This window comes from Rhododendron vialii, chromosome 10a, assembly GCF_030253575.1.
Source record: "Rhododendron vialii isolate Sample 1 chromosome 10a, ASM3025357v1".
NCBI lineage: Eukaryota > Viridiplantae > Streptophyta > Magnoliopsida > Ericales > Ericaceae > Rhododendron > Rhododendron vialii.
This window is the reverse complement of record NC_080566.1, coordinates 33652612-33672408: the sequence shown is the minus strand read 5'-3', so window position 1 is coordinate 33672408 and position 19797 is coordinate 33652612. Positions and strand designations below refer to the sequence as shown.

At 36.7% G+C, this 19797-nt stretch overlaps 1 protein-coding gene and 1 non-coding gene across 4 annotated transcripts; one reads left to right on the top strand and one right to left on the bottom strand.

Moving 5' to 3' along the window:
• Positions 1 to 602: 602 nt before the first annotated feature.
• LOC131302366 (bifunctional riboflavin biosynthesis protein RIBA 1, chloroplastic-like) lies at positions 603 to 10439 on the bottom strand. 3 transcript variants are annotated; one of them, XM_058328934.1, is made up of 8 exons: positions 10310 to 10439; positions 6073 to 6454; positions 5772 to 5993; positions 4537 to 4859; positions 3914 to 4043; positions 2127 to 2423; positions 1324 to 1600; positions 603 to 1192 (listed from the first exon to the last, which is right to left on the bottom strand). In XM_058328934.1, the coding sequence occupies exons 1-7, from the start codon at positions 10363 to 10365 to the stop codon at positions 1328 to 1330; spliced, it is 1683 nt and encodes a 560-aa protein (XP_058184917.1). In that variant the 5' UTR covers positions 10366 to 10439; the 3' UTR covers positions 603 to 1192; positions 1324 to 1327. The 3 variants fall into 3 exon arrangements, with proteins under 3 accessions (XP_058184917.1, XP_058184916.1, XP_058184915.1); XM_058328933.1 differs by having other exon boundaries at positions 1183 to 1257; XM_058328932.1 differs by having other exon boundaries at positions 1183 to 1600.
• Positions 10440 to 19566: 9127 nt separating this feature from the next.
• Positions 19567 to 19669, top strand: LOC131305834 (small nucleolar RNA snoR100). Its single transcript, XR_009193391.1, has one exon. It is a non-coding gene; the product is annotated as a small nucleolar RNA snoR100 (small nucleolar RNA).
• The last annotated feature ends 128 nt before the right edge of the window (positions 19670 to 19797 follow it).

Sequence of the window (19797 nt, the reverse complement as noted above, 5' to 3'; positions counted from 1 at the left end):
TGTGGGCCCATCGACACTTTATTTCAATAATCTAATTGTTCATTTTGTAGGATCCGTAGAGTAGTATATATTTGCAAAAAATCAGCTTGATCCAACATCAATAGGTATATCAAAAATTAAATTTTGATTTATAAAATCGATAGCCTGGATTCTGTTAAAATGATTTAGGCTATCGATTTTATAAATCAAAATTTAATTTTTGATATACCTATTGATGTTGGATCAAGCTGATTTTTTGCAAATATATACTACTATGTGGGCACTACAAAATGAACGATTCAAATTATTGCAATAAAGTGTCGATGGAGCCCACACATGATGGCTGTGTAAACACCATGCTTAGACCCCAACCGTAAACAAGTTTAGTTCATTCAAAAATGAATTTTCTACTTTAGCTAGTTATACTTTGGACACGCACCTCTCTATTTTAACCCTCCATTCAAAGACTTCTTTTCCACCATTTATAATTTCTTTATTCATAAAGGGAAGGAAAAAATTATCTTTAAAAAGATTATGCGGTGTCATTTTTGTCCCATACTAGCGTTGGCTTTGAGTAGGATTGGAATGGTTCGGAACTGTTCGCGAGCAACTCAAGTCTCGGCTTGATAAAGGCTCATTTGAGCTCGCACATGCATTATGTTAAGCAAGCTCGGACCAAAATTTTAGGCTCGTGCTTGATTGAAACCAATACAAAAATAATTTTACATGTTACATTTTAGGATACAATTATTAATTTATACTACTACTACTCAATAAAATATTTCTTAGAGAGATCATGTTTCACTCGGGCTCGACTTGTTTATATTTGCTCAACTATAGCTCGCTCATTTGAGTTCAGGCCGAGCTTGAGCTCAACTAATTTTGAACAACCCGGGCTTGAACTTTAAAGCTCGCCTCATTTGCAGGGTTAGCTCTAAGCCTTCTTATCGCCAAGGTTGGAAGTGTTCGAGCTGAACTCGGGCTCACCTAATTCTGAACGAGCCAGGCTTGAACTTTAAAGCTCGCCTCATTTGCAGGCTTGAACGAGCCAGGCTTGAGCCTTCTTACCACCAAGGTTGGAAGTGTTCGTCTAGGACTCTTCCAGCCAACATTTCACCACTGAAGAGGCTGCTTGATGATCTTTTCATGTGACATCTTTGTTTCTCTTTGTACTTTGTTTCCCTTGGTTGCAATTCCAAAAACTATTTCACCACTACAAATCTATTTCTCATTTCAACTTCAACGAACAATTCAAAATACCATCACCATCTTTCATGACTAGCACATTCACTTGAAAATCGGATCACAGGTTCGAGAGAGAGAGAGAACCCTGAAAAACCAGACTTGGTTATTTCTCAGATACACCATCGGAGGGGCCGCCACCACTCGCTCTGTGATTATCATGTACATTAGTACCATTTAAATTACCAATGTTGTCTAAACCATAGATATGCCCCATTTTCTCACGTTTTGTTTCCAAATATCGCCGGTTGTCCCTAGTTATGGGAGTTACCAATGGAACTCTGCCTGCAATTGCTAGACCATAACCTTTAAGGCCGACGTATTTTGCAGGGTTGTTTGTCATCAGCTTCATTGTTCGGACACCAATATCTCGTAGTATCTGCAAAATTAGTAGGACAATTACAGATGATTAATTAGCAGACATTGCCACTTTCTCAATCAAAGAATGAGGAGAAAGAGAGGAGGGGGACAATTACAGATGATTAATTAGCAGACATTGCCACTTTCTCAATCAAAGAATGAGGAGAAAGGGGGGGGTGGTTAGAAGAGACCAAGGATTAAATAGCAACTATTATGTACTCGACGAACCCCATTTGATTTATGAAGCAAAGCCACACAGGTTTTTCCTTGCCTTACATGTCACATCCCCTGGTAGGACGGGACACACCTATATAGTTAACACAGTCAAGAAATACAATTGCACCAAATGAAGACGGCTTGCCCCTTTAGTCACATATGGATAGCTAAGGAGTGGTCAAATTCTCAAGTCAAGCGAGAATGGAAGTAATGCCCAACCTAGCACCTTGTGACTCGATGGAAAAATTACCAGGCAATAACGAGTAGAAACCAAATAATCAAATTTCTTATCTTTACTTGTGAAATCTAACAAATTGTGAAGACAGTACCTGGGCTCCAATGCCATACTCCCTAGAATCAACAGGTAACCCCAGCTCCTCATTTGCTTCAATTGTATCACGTCCATCGTCTTGTAAATTGTAAGCCCGTAATTTGTGGCCCAGACCAATTCCCCTCCCCTCATGTCCACGGAGATACACCAATACACCCCTACCAGCGGCTTCAATTTGCTGCATTGCCAAAGCCAGTTGGTTCCCACAGTCGCATCTAGCTGATCTGAATATGTCACCAGTGAGGCACTCCAAATGCACCCTTACAAGAATATCTCGTCCATCTCCAATCTCTCCCTGTTCAAACCAATAAACCCCATCACAACCCGTGGCTATCACAGATGACCGACTGGAACACAGAATTGTGCAGCTTTCAGGTGTAAAACCTAAAGTACGAAGGCAACTTATTACCTACCCGCAAATTTCACATTATACTTCCACAACATAAATCAGATTATTACATACCTTTTGTGGTTTTACCCATGAATCCTTACTGTCCTCTTCTCATTCACCCAATTGTCTAACGGATACCAAGATATGATAATTTGGTTTGGCATTTAGGCTTAACATGCAGTGTAACAAGTAACAACGACGACATGCATTAATTGGAGTGTGGAGTCTCCCACCAAAAGGTTGCATGAGTAGTCTTGTGAACATAAGTAGGAGCAATAAACCAAATGACATCCCTGTTTCTGTTTCGTTCCATGTTTATGACTTACTAGCGAAAATTGAAAAAAAGAAGGAAAAAGTAGGCCATAATACAACTAACTCATGTAATATACCGCATACAGTTGAAACTACAGATCGATAAGGTAATGTTTCACCTCGTGCAAGAACTATCAAAACTGACTCTTAAGTAAAGTGAGATGATCATGCAGACAGACCCTTTCCATCCGACAGGCCTGATGTTTTCCATAGACAAATTGATTTAGACCATGTTGTCGAAGAGTTTCTAGAGCATTGGGAGGGGTAAGGATTAAAGCGCGCCCAAGGATAAAATTGACAATTTTTTAATTTCATGGACAGACTTGATTTGCAAATTACTTGGTCAAAAAGATTCCAATTAAGGCTATGTTTCTTTTTTCTGGCAATATTTTTTTTACGATTCTAGTATATCCCAGTTTGAGACTTACTCAAATCTTTTGCTTTTGGTAAATTTTCTTATTTCTTTATTGCTTCTTATCCAAGTTGTGCTAGGATTCTCTTTAAATAAGTTTGTAACCTTCCAGGCTTTCATTACCAACTATCTAGTATTCAGTAAAAATTTCACAGTGTGCTCTATTCCTCGAGTTCAAGGTGATTTATCTTTTCTTGTGGATTCAAGAGACCATATGTTAGAACAATATTGAACCCATCCGTCAACTAGGCCGATATCTAGTGGTTCTTCCTCTACAATGCTATGCCACAAACAACCAATGTTCTACAACAAAAAGCGCCAATCCTAGATTAAGTGCACCACAAAGGGCTCCTAGCAAGATAAACAAAAAAATGTGGCCACAAAAAGGTAAAGAAAAGTTTGATTTAGATAAAGTTGACTTCAAATATTTGAAGCAACATAGTTGCAAGGTCATTGCCTTCAACATATATATGTGGGCATGAAACACACATTTTGAAGCTTCCCGGTGCATAGCAAGATTGAATGTTATGGTGATGCATTGGTGTAATAGTAATTGTAATCACTAGAAAACTGTGGAATAGCGCATTCATTATATCCATACACACTGACAACGTATGATATTAAAGTTAAGGAGAACGTCATCTGATTTGCTTCAACCAGAAGTGCTTACCTTAACCATAGCAATATGCTCAATCCCATCCAGCAGTGACCTATAGCAATATGACTTGAAAGGGCCCCACATTGTCGGTATCGGAGCATCAGCAGCCTTCTCCACCAATTTCTCTCTTTTTCTCCTATATCTGCCAAGTCCCAACTACACTACATCACAAAAGATGTTTCGGAATACAGTTTCCCTAATTAAAGATGAAATTCTGTATCCAAAAGCTATGAAGAAACCAACTCTAGCAGGAATTAAGCCAAGAAAAAAAAAATTACAATTCTAATTTCTTTATTCGTTGAGCACGTCAAGTCAAGCCATTCATGTTTGAAAGTCTCATCATTTGAGAAAGCATCTTGTTGAACTTTGTATAATGTTTTCTTGCCTTTTTGATAGTTTTAGAGAGAGTACAATTTACACCCTATACATTGATGATTTTTGATAGTGCACAGCAAGGCAAGGACCATTCTTTTCTCCGCAGAAACAATGTTTGATATTGTCTAGCCAAAAGGCCCAAAACCACGAAATTCGGAATAACAAGTGACGGTAACATGCAATTTAACAAAGGAAATAGACGAGTCTCGTGGTTTGTAAATACACCTGGTTCCTTGAAAAATAACAACACGGACATATACCTTATTAAATCAGCAATGGATATAATCTTCAAGTTTTCAGCCTGTGCAAATTGGCGAAGCTTTGGTAATCTAGCCATGGAGCCATCATCATCCACAATCTCACACAGAACTGCGACAGGCTCTAACCCACCTAACACAGCTAGATCAACCGAAGCTTCTGTGTGCCCAGCCCTTTTAAGAACTCCTCCCTCCCTATACTTCAGCGGGAAAATATGGCCCGGGCGGTTAAAATCCTCAGGTTTTGACTCTCTTGATGCCAGAGCTAAAATTGTTGTTGCCCTGTCACGAGCTGAGACACCTGTTGTAGTACCATATTTTGCATCCTACAGAATCCAGTAGACTTTGTCAGATATGAGAGCCAAAACAATATCTGAAAGAATCACAAGTTTTTACACTTGTCAAACCTGGAGAGCATTAAGAACATTGATTGAATTCGAAAAAAAGAAAGAAAGAACATTGATTGAAAACAACCGCATAATTGGAAATCCGTACGTGTAATAAAATTTTCCCATTACATTAACCACATTGTTTTCAGAAATCTCCCCCTGAGAGACACCAAGACCACTTAGACAGATGAGATTGACTAAGATTTGATACGCAAAAACAAGACATTATACTAATGCATGTCAAATACAGTGGACTGTGGACCACTAAGTGCAGACGCTGTATATAGTTATTTTAGTTGAGGCAGATGAACAAGAAAGCGCTACAAATATAGTCCCACGAAGTGCAGACCCATTATTCATTTTGTAGATATCCAAGCAAGGCCTCTTGCAGAAAAGGTTTTAATGGTGTGATATGAATCTGACATGAGATATAAAAAAATAAAAAATAAAAACTTGTTCCTGCCAATTACTGATGTCAAGCATGCATCAAATATATTACCGGAACTGTACTCTCCATGACCAAAATATGAAGCAACAGAAAATGTTTTCATTCTTCTCTTCTGCAATTTAAATTTAAACAAGCAGCAAATGAGGACAAGGTCACAAGGAAGTACAGGCTCCTACATATGAAGCCCCAAGTGTCGTCTTTTTTAAAGATTAGAAGGACTAAGAAAGGTGAAGGCTATATGCTGACATATTAGATAGCATTACTTGATAAATCCTTCACAATCAAGATTTATGTTCATGACTTGGGATCCAAATTAACCATTTAAAACCTATCTCTTTAGAAATGAGCATGAACAAGAGTTAAACTATGTAAAGAGAGGTATATGATTGCAATCTACATACCACTGACACTGTGAAAGCTGTGCAAAGTTTCTCATCATTCTCCTTCTGTGAAACCATTAGCGGAAGTTGTAATCTCTCTAAGTCTTCACCTTTCATGCTCACACAAACTATTCCAGTACCATGCTTTACAATAAAGGCCATAGCTTCAGGTGTTACCAGTGATGCTGCCATTATCAAATCCCCTTCATTTTCTCTGTCCTCATCATCGACAACAATTACAAACTGCATGGTCATTTTAAACTACTGAATATCTAAGAGCAACCAGTTGGTCCTACAAAGTATCAGCTAACAGGCAACTAACCTTGCCTTGACGGATGTCTTCAATGGCCTCCGGTATTGAAGAAAATCCTTCAGTAGGGCGATCCAAGTCAAATTCATCATCATCAGAATGAAATCCCATTGATGTGGGAATTATTTCTGCAGATAATGTTGCAAAAGCTACTGCATCAGGTTGTATCTCAGTTCCATTTGGTTGGTTTGCCTGTTTGTCATCATTACCAAGTCCAGAAACTGCTTTGTTGCTAGAATAAGACAGAAAATTGCCTTCTCCAGATATCTGCACAGCTCGAGCTTTGCCATCAACTTTGAAACTTAAGCACAACTTGTTACTGGGGCTTGAAATTAAACCCGGCATGTTTCCATTTGTCATGAAGGGATTCAGACAGTGAAAACCATAGTGTCCTCTGAAGAAAGAAAACAATTAGGGTATGCCTATGCGTAGAAGAAAATGCATAACAGATAAGTCAAACTTGTTACTAACAGTAACCTCAATCCAAATATTTGGCATTTAAACATAACTAAAGATGCTTCATAGATGGATACTTAGTTTCGTGGATACTTGACAAACAACTCCTTGAACTGGTGCCACGAGAGAGAGCCAAAAACCTAGTTGTCAAATCATGAACCGACTCGGGAATGGAAATTCTGATTTTTTATAATCTATCCAATGGAGAATCACAAAGGTTCGGTAAAACCACAAAATTGTTCCTCAAATCGATTTTTACTAAATAGAAATTTGTGACACGAAATTGATAATAAGAATATGATTACGCCATCAACTTGGAAGACTTCTGTCCCATTTTCAGATGTAGGGTGTGTTTCAAGGTTCGAGTCTATGGATTGATATAGGATGTAGCTTGGTTAAAAAATAAGTGCTTCAGGACTCTGATTCATATCATTGATAAGCTACACTATCCCATACGAAGAATATAGAAGGAGCAAGATGACATAGGGAGGCTCCAAACGAATCCCAACTCAAGATATAAGAAAATTGAGCTTGTTCAGAAGAGCCAAGGGTACTGTTATACTAAAAGGACTGTAACTTAATTGAACGAAGCCTCTGTCAAATCGAAAAATAATCAATAGAATGCACTACATATGATGTATAAACTATAAAGAACAATATCGAAGTACCAAAATTATGCATCAATGAAGCTGAAAAATGGTCCATCGTAATCAATTAGTACGTGGTATTCACTTTAGGCCTCTTCTATCCTGGACTTTCTTTATTTCATCTAATAAATAACACCCACATCCAAGATGATAAATCCTTGGAAAGAGAGGCTCTTCTTAAATACTCTGAGTTAGTTGTGGCAGAGGAAGATTTTCATAGACAAAAATCACGGGTGCAATGGTTGGCTTTGGGAGATCAAAACTCAAAAAAATTTCATAAAAAGGTAAAGAGCCATATAGTTCATAGTAAAATCTTTTCTATTAGTGATGAGAATGGTAATATATTCGAGGAGCCAGCAGCCATTAAAGTTGAAATTCTGGGGTTCTATAAGAAATTGTTGGGTGAAAAGTTTAATCTCAAGATGAGTTCTGCTGGTGTTATGAGTTCCTTAGTTACCTCTAAAGTGCCTATGCATACGAAGGATGTGCTTATTCAAGATGTCACTGCAGAGGAGATCAAAAAGGCTATGGTCGCCATAGGGGGTGATAAGGCCCCTGGTCCTGACGGGTTTAGTGCTAGTTTCTTTCATAAGAATTGGTCTATAGTTGGTCCTGATGTCGTGAATGCTGTTAAGTATTTCTTCACACATAGGTGTTTGCCTAAAGGTTGGAATGCCACTGCATTAACTCTTGTTCCTAAGTTGAGTTGCCCTCTTACTATGAAGGATTATAGACCCATTGCTTGCTGCAATGTGATCTATAAGTGTATTACAAAGCTTCTGGCTCTCAGTTGCAACCCATTCTTCCTCAGGAATGCTTTGCCTGAAAGGTGTGCTGTAAAGATTGATCTTATGAAGGCATACGATCTGTTGACTGGGAATTCTTGTTTGATGTTATGCATGCTATGGATTTCCCTCAGAAGTTTATTAGATGGATTAAGATTTGTGTCTCGTCTACCATGTTTTCTGTTGTGATCAATGGTGAACTTGAGGGCTTCTTTAAAGGTGCTCGGGGTTTACGTCAGGGAGATCCCATCTCCCCCTATCTGTTCCTTTTTGTCATGGAGGGGTTTTATGCAATCCTCAAGAAGAAAATTAGTGATGGACAGTTTTCTTACCATCCAAAATGTGGTACCCTTTCTTTGTCTCATTTAGCATTTGCAGATGATTTGTTTTTGCTGTCTAGTGCTGATTGTGGTTCTCTTTGTGTGTTTAAGTCTACTTTGGATGAGTTGTACTTGTTTTCTGGCCTTAAGCCCAATTTACAGAAAAGTCAAATATTTTTCTCTGGATTGGATGAAGATTTGAAAGGGGCTTTACTTGATATTCTCCCTATTCCTGAGGGTCATCTTCCAGTGAGATATCTTGGTGTGCCATTGATCTCTTCTAGGCTAAGGTACGAGGACTGTGCTATTCTTAAAGAAAGGGTTCATCAAAGAATTATGAGTTGGTCTAATGTGCTGCTGACTATCCAAGTTTATTGGTGTTCCTTGTTTATCCTGCCTCAACGAATTCTGAAAGAAATTGAGAGCATGTTGAGGGTCTTCCTTTGGACTGGTGTGGAGCTCAAATCTTCTAGTGGCAAAGTTAAATGGGCTGATGTCTGCACTCCTAAGAAGGAGGGTGGTCTAGGTTTTAAACCTTTGAAAGAATGGAATAAGGCAACTATGCTTCGCCATTTGTGGGCCATAAGTAAGAAAGCTGATACCTTGTGGGTGCGATGGATACATGCTTATGTCAGTAAGCATAGGAACCTGTGGTATATGGACCCTCCTAATGATTCCTCTTGGACCATTAAGAAATTGTTCAAACTGAGATCTTTGGGTCAGCCTTTAATCAAGCATAGAATTGGGAATGACAATAATACCTTTGTTTGGCTTGACAATTGGCATCCGCTTGGGCCCCTGTATCTTCGGTTTGGTGAGGATGTGGTTTACAACTTAGGGAGGTCTCTATCTATGAAGGTTTCTGATATTATTCATTCAAGATGGCAGGTGGAATTGGCCCAGGTCTCACAATAGATTCACTATGCAGATTGCTGGAGCTACTCCTGTTGGGTTTCTTCCTAAACCTCAGCAGGAGGATGAGATTTTTTGGTCACCTTCTTCTTCTGGTCAGTATACCACCAAATCTGCTTGGAATGCTATTCGGAATGTTGGTCAGGAACATCCTTGGCGTTCTGTGGTGTGGTTTCATGGGAATGTGCCCAAGTGGGCCTTTCTTGCTTGGCTTGCTTGTTGCAAGAGGTTAGCCAAAAAGGATAGGCTTAGAGAATGGGGTATGAATGTGCACCCTACTTGTGTTTTGTGCCAGCAGCAAATGGAGACCCATATGCACCTCTTTTTTTATTGCAACTTTTCTAGAATCATTTGGTCTAACATTTTGAAAAGGAATTTGGTTGTTCGGTTACCTGGTGACCGGGACTTCGAGATTGTTTGGTTCAGTCAACATTGTCGGGTGAAAAGCTATCTTTGGCTGCTACACTCTATTACATTTGGCTGGAACGAAATGCTAGGATCTTCTCTCAAAAATCCTGCACTTCTGAAGATGTTCTTTCCATTATAGTGGCTCATATTAGAGATAGAGTGTGTTCATGGGGGAAATTTCCTTATTCCAGTGAAATTTTTTCTTTATGTAGGAATTGGGATGTGACTCCTTCTTTGCTTTGTAGGAGTGAGTTGTGCTTCTAGTTTGAGTGTATCTAGTTGTTTTGCTGTTTTGTGTTCTCCTAAGGTTCGGCCCTGGGATAGAAGTTTTCTTGTGGTTTGTTATAAAATGTTAACTTACCCACAAAAAAAAAAAAAAGATGATAAATTAGGTGATTCTTCCAAAAGTTTCAATTCCTATCAAGTATCGACAGGAAATCCGCATTGCGCAACATGATCAACATTCCAACAGTCTTCCAAAATCATTATTGGCTTCCATAAATCCTCCATTAACTATCCTTCCAATCGATTACAACATAAATTGAGCTCCAAACAAACCCACGTAGAAAACCACCCCAAGTTTCCAATCAGAAAGTTCAACGAAGCAAATGAATTCTACCGCACAAAAGAAAAACCAGAAAAGCTTTCTCCTCGGGCAATCGTTTCCTCGAAAACTTTTGGAAGGAAATCTTGAAGAGAATGGGAAAGGAAACAGGCTTACCGTGAACGAGAAAGAGCAAACGAAGAACAGTGGAGGTTGAGCCCATTCGAAGCCATCACTCGAATAACGATCGTCTGTCCAGAGAAGCAGAGAATGCGCAGAGAGGAGAGATCCGGGGGGTTTATTTTAGATAAAACCAGAAACAGATATTGTTAAAAATTGGGCGATTTTTTAATTGCGGCACCGCCACGTCAGGTGCGTGGAAAAACCCGAGAGTAGGGGTGTTTTTCGAGGTGAAAAATTTGTAAATTTTTATTTATAGTTGAAAAGTTATTAGATGTATCCGACGGTGAATAAATTGTTGAAAAATGTCAAGTTATTTTCGGTAGTTAGGGTGTTTTTCGCGGTGAAAAATTTATAAATTGTTATTTATAGTTGAAAAGTTATTTGGTGTATCCGACGGTGAATAAATTGTTAAAAAATGTCAAGTTGTTTTCGATAGTTAATAAGTTGTTGATGAATTTGTGAGTAAAGTTACTATAGTTAAAAAAAAAATTGACAACTGTTTTTTTAATGAAAACGAGATGTTAAAATGCTGTAACTTTTTTGTTAGTGAAAATGAGATATTTAAAATGCTATAACTTTTTTGTTAGTAAAAACAATAAGGTAAAATGTGTTAATTTTTTAGTATTTCTTTTATTAATAGAAACACCACTAAATGGTTGAAATTTACTTTAACGTATAAGCCTCAAAGATCCATGATTATGGTGAAATAAATGGTTGAGGTTTACTTTAACGTACAGGGCTCAAAGATACAAGTGAATCTTAATCAGTAATTTCACATTTGAAGACATTTTCGGATAAAAATTCGAAAATCTTGGCACTGCTGGTACTCCAAAATTTTTTTTTTTTGCTGGGTGTGATTAGAGCAAGTCCACAACCCCCATTGCCTCTCTAAAATGATCCAGCCACAAAGAATGGTTAACAGGGCTATTCGTGCGCAACTTGAGACCCAGCTCAATAAGACTTGGCCAGGCTTAATTTGTGTAGTAATCTAGTCAAACTCGAGCTCGTGTTTAAGTTTGATAGGCGCGTACATGTTCACATACGCGCCCTCCAATTTATCCTTTCTGAGTCCGTTTATATTGTTACTCCGGAGATTAATGCTCGATTTGTGTGTTGTAGGTATTTGAAAGTTTTGACATTTTAAATGGGCTTTGTTTAGTTGCTGAGAAGCATGGATTGCGTCCTAGTATAATTTTTCCTCGTCCTAGTGTGCTGCCGTGTACGTGGTACTAGAAGTGGAATGAGTTAGCAGAATAATAAAAGGGGAAACTTATTTTGATAATTAATACTCTTAAAGGACAAGCTCAAAATATTTATTAATACTGAAAATGTCATTGACGGATATTAATTATCAAACATGTCATTGGCCGTCATTTTCCCTAATAAAAGTTGTAAATATATTAGTGGGCCCCGAATCTATATTAATAATTTGAACATACAATTGGTTGGGCCTAAGGGCCTGCTTGGAAGGAGTAAAAAGGAGGGGGTATATGGAGAGGGGTCCACTCATTTTCCCTTGCTTGGCATTCCAATTTCTTCCCTTGTTATGTTTAGCCCTCTTTTCGTTTTCACCGGTTTAAGGAATTGTCCGGGATTAATTTTGGGCTCCTTTTGAGGTCCCAAAAAAATAATCCAGCTGTGGAGGGGTATTTTATGGACAAAAATACCCCTCGTTATCCCCTTTTCCTATCCACCATTCAACCAAATTCTACTCTCCATTCTATCCAAAATCATAAGATCTTCGCACCGGTTCAAACATATTAAAAATTGAAACACTTAATTTTTAACTATATTTTTTAATATATAAACGGTATAAAAAAATAAGTGTTCCAATTTTTAATCCGTTTGAATCGGTGCGAAGATCTTAGTTTTCTGATCATTTTATCCTAAATGGTCATAATTAAAATTTGACTCTATGGCTCTCGTTGGTTAGCTCTAAGAGATATTTGATTCTACGACTTTCTTAGGGCTAATCAACGAAAGCCCTAGAGTTAAAATTTAATTATGATCATTTAGGATAAAATGATCAGAAAATTAAAATCTTTCCACCTGTTCAAACGGATTGAAATTTAGAATTCTTAATTTTTTTAACCATATTTTTTAATATATAAACGGTTTAAAGAGGTTGAAAAATTAAGTATTCTAAATTTCGATCCGTTTGAACCGGTGGAAAGATTTTAGTTTTCTGATCATTTTATCCTAAATGGTCATAATTAAATTTTAACTCTATAGCTTTCGTTGATTAGACCTAAGAGATATTTGATTCTACGACTTTCTTAGGGCTAATCAACGAGAGCCATAAAGTCAAAATTTAATTATGACCATTTAGGATAAAATGATCAAAAAACTAAAATTTTTCCACCGGTTCAAATAGATTGAAATTTTGAACACTTAATTTTTTTTTAAAAACCAAATTTTATAAAAAAAAATTGTTTAATAATAATACGAAATTCGTTAATTTGTTAGTAGAAATAAATATTACGACTTAAATTGTGAAAGAATAATTAAATTTGCAATTACATATAAAACGTAATACATAAATTAATTTAGGGACTGCACAAGGACAAAAGGGTCATTTGACAGCTTTTTATATCATCCACTCTTCCTTATACCCCTTATATTAATCCTTCATCCAAACTAAGTATTATTTAATTCTCCTTCTTTTATACCTCATCCAAACAACCTACTATTTAATCTCTCTCCATAAATATCACATCAATGTGGGTCACTCCTTATTAAATAATACCTTCTACTATCTTATTCCTTATTAACTAATACCCTCAATTTTTTTTCCACATCTAAACGGGCCCTAATGTTTAATTGTTATTCTGACTAAGGCTGGGCCCAAGTTACCGATATTACTGCAGGGGCTTATGCAAGGAAATGGGGCTGCTACCGAAGGTCGGCTACCACGACATATAAAAAGACAAGAAGCACAACAGAGAGGGGGACTTTTTCATCACACACGAATTCGGAAGAAAAAAAAGAGAGAGCTGCGCCTATATTTGCCGCACATCACAACGGAGAACAGAAGCAATATCACGATGGTTACAACTCCGATGTCCGGCTAAACTCATTTCTAGGGTATAGATGAAGCTCAAACTTTGAGTAACGATTTTTATGTTTTGATTTATTGTTTTTATTATTCGAATCGTGGTTGTATGACTTGAGGATTTATTTGCGGTATTAATTTTCTCTATCAAATCTTGTGTATGATTTTCTAGATTTTTATGCACGTTCATATAACGGTTCTTAATTGTTTGTGATTACTGAGTAAGATGGGTTATGCTCCGTAAGACGCGCTGTGCTATTAGACGATCCGTGCCATAGAGACGGATCGTACTAGTAAGACGGTTTGTGCTAGGCGGCGATACCTCATGCTATTTGGTGATTCATAAATATCTTTAGGCGATACCATGAGGGTCCGCGAACCCTAACGATATCCGGATTAATTCGAATAATTAACCTTTATCATCTCATAAATATTGTTACAACGGGTTGAGTAGATTCGAAACTCTAGATCTTTTCTCTCATAAACTTTTGTTATTTCTTAATTGCTTTAATTTAATTTAGCTTTTAATGTTTTCGAAATCCAACAATCAAATCCCTTTCCGAATTAATTTAGAAATCGATTGAAATAACTGCAACTCAGCCTTCATAATTCCTGAGGACAATTCTTGGAATACTTGTCGCTATCTTTTAGGTAGTATAACTATTTTGTTTTATTAATTATTTTTGATATGGAAACGAAGCGATCAAGGGTTGTGTAGTAAACGAGTCGATCCTTTATATTGGCTTAGTTCATTTATAGAGACTTATTTAGTAAATGAACCGGATTTGACTTGTTGAGGGTTGGGCGCCTGTTGATGGCTTGAGCTCAACTGGTGTGTAAACGGGGATGGATTTGACCATCCCCACCTCCGATCCCCAAATCACAGATTTGCCTTGCCTCCATCCCCTGCCTTGTTGTCCGAATGGAGAATCACCTCAACTCTCCACCCTCCATCCCTGCCCCGATTCAAATTTTTTTCACCACAATATATTTTAGCGGGAAAGCTCCAAGCCACATGTATCTAATCTCATATCATCTTTAAAACATGGAAATTTTCTCAATTTCCATACCAAAAGCATCTCAGGTCCATAATCAAATTCTTAATCTAAAAAATCTCTGCTTCTATCGTTTGGTTGGAAGAAAAAAAGAGGAGAAAAATAAAAATTTCAAGTTTAGTGAATAGTAAATCTTTCCTCCCATTTTCCTTCTCTTTTCTTTTCTTTTCTTTTTCTTTTTCTTTGAGTCAAGATATTCAAAGAAGTCCGGAATGATTGTAGCGTTGACGGCAATGAAATGGTTGGAGTCTGGAATGATTGTTGTGCCACTTGAAAGAGGAAATGGGAATACGTTCTACTTCTAGCCTAACTATGCGTAATGCAACAATATATATGGTCGAGTACCCTAATAAGTATTGGGGTAAAAATGTAAATAATATATATGTAATAGAAACGGCGGGGCGGGGAATGGGGCGGGGGATTGGGTTGGATGTACGCTGAACCACCTCCGATCTGACCCCTCTTCCCCTTTTTTTGCCTCCAAATCCGATTCAATCCCCAAAGAAATTTCCTTACTCTGATCCAATCGGAGTGGGGAATGGAACGGGTCGAAATGAAGAGGTTGGAATTATCATCCCTAAAGCTGAGCTCAAATACTACAAAACTCGACTCAGCTCGATCTGTTTGCTCCCCTGATGGCTTTGGAAACTCTGAGGCACCATACTTAGAGACCCCATGTCAATCGTAACATGTAACTGATCCATTGCTAAGTTTAGGTCTTACTTGGAACCAACAAGGTGACCATATCAACGTTATCTTTGACTTTGTCATCGCTTAGTTCTTCCTCGAATTTCTACTTTTAGTGCTGTGTTACTCCCTATTACTATCTTGGCAAACGGGGAAAGTCTACAATACACACCTCTTAAAAGGGTGTACCATATGTACCTATTTTGTGGTTCATTCATAACGTTTTAGAGTGTTTCATAACTTTTGTTCTAGAATTCATAACTTTTCAGCAGTACGATTCGTAACATTTTCATTATGATTCATAACATTTTGGTATATTTCATAACCTTTAAACGATTCGTAACTTTTTAGCAATACTATTTGTAACATTTTCTCTATAATTCATAACATTTTGGGGGTACATATGATACACATCCAAATAAAAGGTGTGTATTGTAGTCTTTTCCTGACAAACGATATAAACTCTTCAACGTACTAGAACTGTATAGTGCACGTTGTTAGGGAAACAACGAGTCGCACCAGCGGGAACCAATTCCAATTTCTCCTCAAACTTGAGCGGACAAATCGACCGGCATTTCGATGTTGATGTAGGACAAGGATGGAGAGATTTTTATATTCTTACTTTTGGTATGAAGTTGTTTTGTTGGTAAGAAATTATTTTGTTAGCATACAAATGTTACTTTTCAGCATTAGGGTTGATTTCATTATTTTATTAGGATTCTGTTTTGGAAAAATTCTCATTCTTTGACTAGATTCCTACTAGCATTGGCCCGGGCCCCGGACTCCTTGTATAATAATATAAAAAGAAAAAGAATGACATCTTCTTTCGCTCCAACACTGCAGTTAGACCTGTCAATGAATCAGATTGGAGCTGAATTAGATCCGAACTTCATAAATCCAGTAGTAGTAATTCGAATCCGTAAAATCCGAATTTGATCCGATATTTTTTTTTACTTCCATAATTTTAGCAGAAAAGGGAAAAATATATATATTTTTCCCAAAATTTAAAATAGGGTTTTTTAAAAAAAAATTAAAGTTCGGATCGTATTAATAACGGATTTAATCTGATATAATCTATATTTGGATTACCGGATTCGAATTGTCAGATCGACGTTATTGGATTCGGATCGAATTCATTGACATGCCTAATTGCATCATATCAAATAACATAATTTATTTATGTAAAAAATCAAGTCGAACAAACATGAAAAAAAGTTTCATCAGATCAGTTTTTTTCCAAGAGCAATGAGCGATCAGAATTGACAATATAGATAAATATCATTAGTCCACATAGACAGGGTATCCAATTACGTGATGGATGGCATATGCATTGGAATTTACAAAATGGACTAATCAAAATTATCGAATAGAAGTGTACTAAGGCTCCGTTCCAGAACGAGTTTTAAGTCCTTATTTTTTAAAAAGGCAATTTCAAGCTAAAAAATTATAGGCTTATTGAAATCTAAAAATATGCAATATGGATCTTGTTTGATAGATCTCATTGAGATCTTTAATACGATTAAAAAAAATTACAAAATTATTTTTCATTTACATTATTTTTGAGTTTAAAAATATGAAATAAGTACTTATTTTTTAAGAAGGTGTTCTGGGACGGGGCTAAGTTTCATTTTCTATTAGAAGAGTGATCATGAGAAGATTCACCCTGCCGCCTGAATATAATTTTCTTTTTTTGAATATGGAATATAATTTTCTTATACCTAAAAGCTTGTCCCTTATGTCAACTCCTTCGAGGGTTGGCTCAGTGGTTAAGATTTTTTTATTTTTTTTTATTCAGTTTTGCTCTTTTTAAGGATTATATTTAAAATTTCTTTAAGTGCTGTCAATTCATTTGAGGTAAGTTCATACGGAGTTTCGCTTCAGCTTTAATTTGACTCCATGCAAGTGGTCGGTGGATCAGTGTTTATGCGAATAAGTTGGCCCGAACACCTAATTTATGTATATAAAATTGAAGTTGTCCAATGTCACTTGACCCACTTTGACTCTGGAGTCTGGAGTCTGGACCTTCTATTTTTGTTGTTTGCTGGCGTGATGCCACGTGCATTATCCTATTGAGATAAGAGCATCCGCTTTACGTTTGGTCATATCGAAATTCTGTGGACCAAAGGTTCAAAGCCACGCAATGGTTTTTATTTTTAATCCGAAAATCACCCAAATAGTTCTCTCCCACTAAAAGGAATACTATCAAATTACACAGACTTCGTTGAACATTATTTAAAAAAGGGCGCTGCTATTCGCAGCCCTTTATTTTCTCCCATAACCTACTACATTTCGGTAAATGGTTGTTGAAAATCATAAATAACATTTCGGTAAATAGCTGTTGAAAACAAGATTATATTTCAGTAACTACATGTCAAAAATATGTTCAACTTTCGGTAAACAACTGCCGAACATACATTTTCGGTAAATAGCTGTTGAAAAAAATATTATATTTCGGTAATTAAATGCTGAAAATATATCTCAATTTCGGTAACTAACTGTCGAGTATAATTGAAAATTTTTAACGGGTTATGAGAGAAAATAAAGGGCTGCGAATAGCGGCGCCCTTAAAAAAATGATTCGTACTTAATCTTATGTTCTTACAATTACACTACTCATCCATCTGTTTCTTACTTTCTTCCCTTCTCTTTTAGTACATTGAGGCTGGGGCTGTAAATGAGCCGAGCAGTTCACGAGTTCGGCTGAGCTCGTTAATACTCGGATCGACTCATTTAGTAAGCGATACGAACTTGAGCTCAAATTTTTGACTTGTTTAGTAAACGAAATGAGCTCGAACTCGACAAAACTTTGCTCGGCTCGTTCACAGCCGAGCTGTGACAACTGACAAGTTATTGCTATTGGAGCAATTCTTATTTTGTGGCTACCAGAGAATGAAGTTCGATGAAATTTGTCAATTTAGCATTTCTTGAAGTGAGCAAAAAGATACAAAATCCTATTTATCAACTCTTTTCAACAAAAATAAAAAAATAATAGCCATTTATTAAACTTTCAGTACTGTTAGCTCAGACACATGGGTTAAAGAAAAAAAAAATTTTCTTTTGTGAAATTCTTCTCGTGACTCAAGACAACCCAATTCCCTTTGATGCGAAGATCAGTTTGAGGTCTATGCGTAACATAGTGGCTAGCTCTGTAATGCCTCTGAGCCTTTTATGGTCAATGTGGAACTTACATCAATGTAGTTGGTAATGTTACACGCTCTTTATTTATATGCTGAAAAGAAATGCATTTATAAATTACAATCCCATAATGGTTGCTCATGACATGTTGATTTCGTGTTACAAAGCTTTCAAGCCTTTAATATAATATGGTCGTGTGAACATCCAAAACAACCATGAAAAAAACTCCATTCAATTAGTTAGAAAGTGACAGTTGAGAATAATATTTGTAGAATACGCTACGATGTGTTTACACTAAATGAAATGGACTAAAACCTATGTTTTTTAATATATCAACAAAAATACTATTTTGTGGAAACAACTTGACTATCGCCATTAGCACGTAGCCTATTTAGTTTAGCGAAAACACATCCTAATTGTATTGATTGTCGAGCTAAAGATTGCTAACATGCAAGTTGGCACGTTGAACGTCAATTTTGTGAAACTTCTTGATAGTTGTATTGTTTGATCTCAACGACTTCTACGTTCATCTTAGATTAGGAAGAAATGGTGATCGAGAACGACTAATTGTCTCTAAGTCTACAAGTCAATAAAGAACCTAAATGTAGGTGGGCCATTAGATTATGAAAGATCTAATTGTGCAGTTATCACAATTAGACCCCAAAAAGGATTAGATAGCAAAAAAGCTTAACCCAACAATATAAAAGATAACCTCTCTTTTTTTCATTTCGAAGGTAGGAGAATTACATTTAAAAAAACTACAATAACGGGACACAACATAAATCATATGAGGTCTGCAACAACACAACGCTTTTATATAGAAGAACTAATAATTAATTCTTGATTTCAACAACTTTTGATCCATTGATCTATTAGGTCCCGTTCCGCTAAGGTTCTTATTTTTTAAGTACTTATTTTTCGATTTACGAGATAGGTCATTCTTTCACAATACATTACATTTAATTCAAAAAATAAATACTTATTTCTTTTAGTGGAACTGGGTCGTAGTAGGGAATGTACAAAGGGTGGCCAACTAAACTCTTCTGTTATAGTACAAAAATCTACGAGAAAATGGTAGTGGGATCGGATACTAGCATTTGATCGAAGTTCTGTTTTAGTCCCTTATCGCAGTAAATAAGGGAGCACTTTCTAGGTGGGTCATTTTGCACAAGACATTGCTAAGGACAATTCTGACAAAAAAGGGAAATTCAAATGCTTTGGTATTGGCTTTTCCGCTATATTATTGGATTACAAACTAATGATAATAGTGAATTTATTTTTGATAAATAGTATGTTGTTGTGTATACCGATGCTCTGGACTATCAATGAAGGAAGTATGGTAATGTGTATAGAAATTGAATTGGGTTGCCTGCCTTTTCTGATGTCATTTAGCTTTGATTTGGGGGCATGATTTCGCAACAAAACAGGTATAGGGGGACCATTATTTCAATAATTTTCTGAGAGCAGTCACTTTGAGCATATTGCCAAAGATTAGATCTGTCTTTAATCTTCTCCTGCAAATACCCCCAATAATTGAGGACTACATGGATTTTT

Excerpts from the sequence above, each read along its gene's own strand:
- LOC131302366 (XM_058328934.1), bottom strand. The coding sequence starts at position 10,365 with ATGGCTTCGAATGGGCTCAACCTCCACTGTTCTTCGTTTGCTCTTTCT. Across the intron at positions 6,455-10,309 it reads TTTGCTCTTTCTCGTTCACG|AGGACACTATGGTTTTCACT; the intron begins GTAAGCCTGTTT and ends TTCTTTCTTCAG. Across the intron at positions 1,601-2,126 it reads AGTATGGCATTGGAGCCCAG|ATACTACGAGATATTGGTGT; the intron begins GTACTGTCTTCA and ends CTAATTTTGCAG.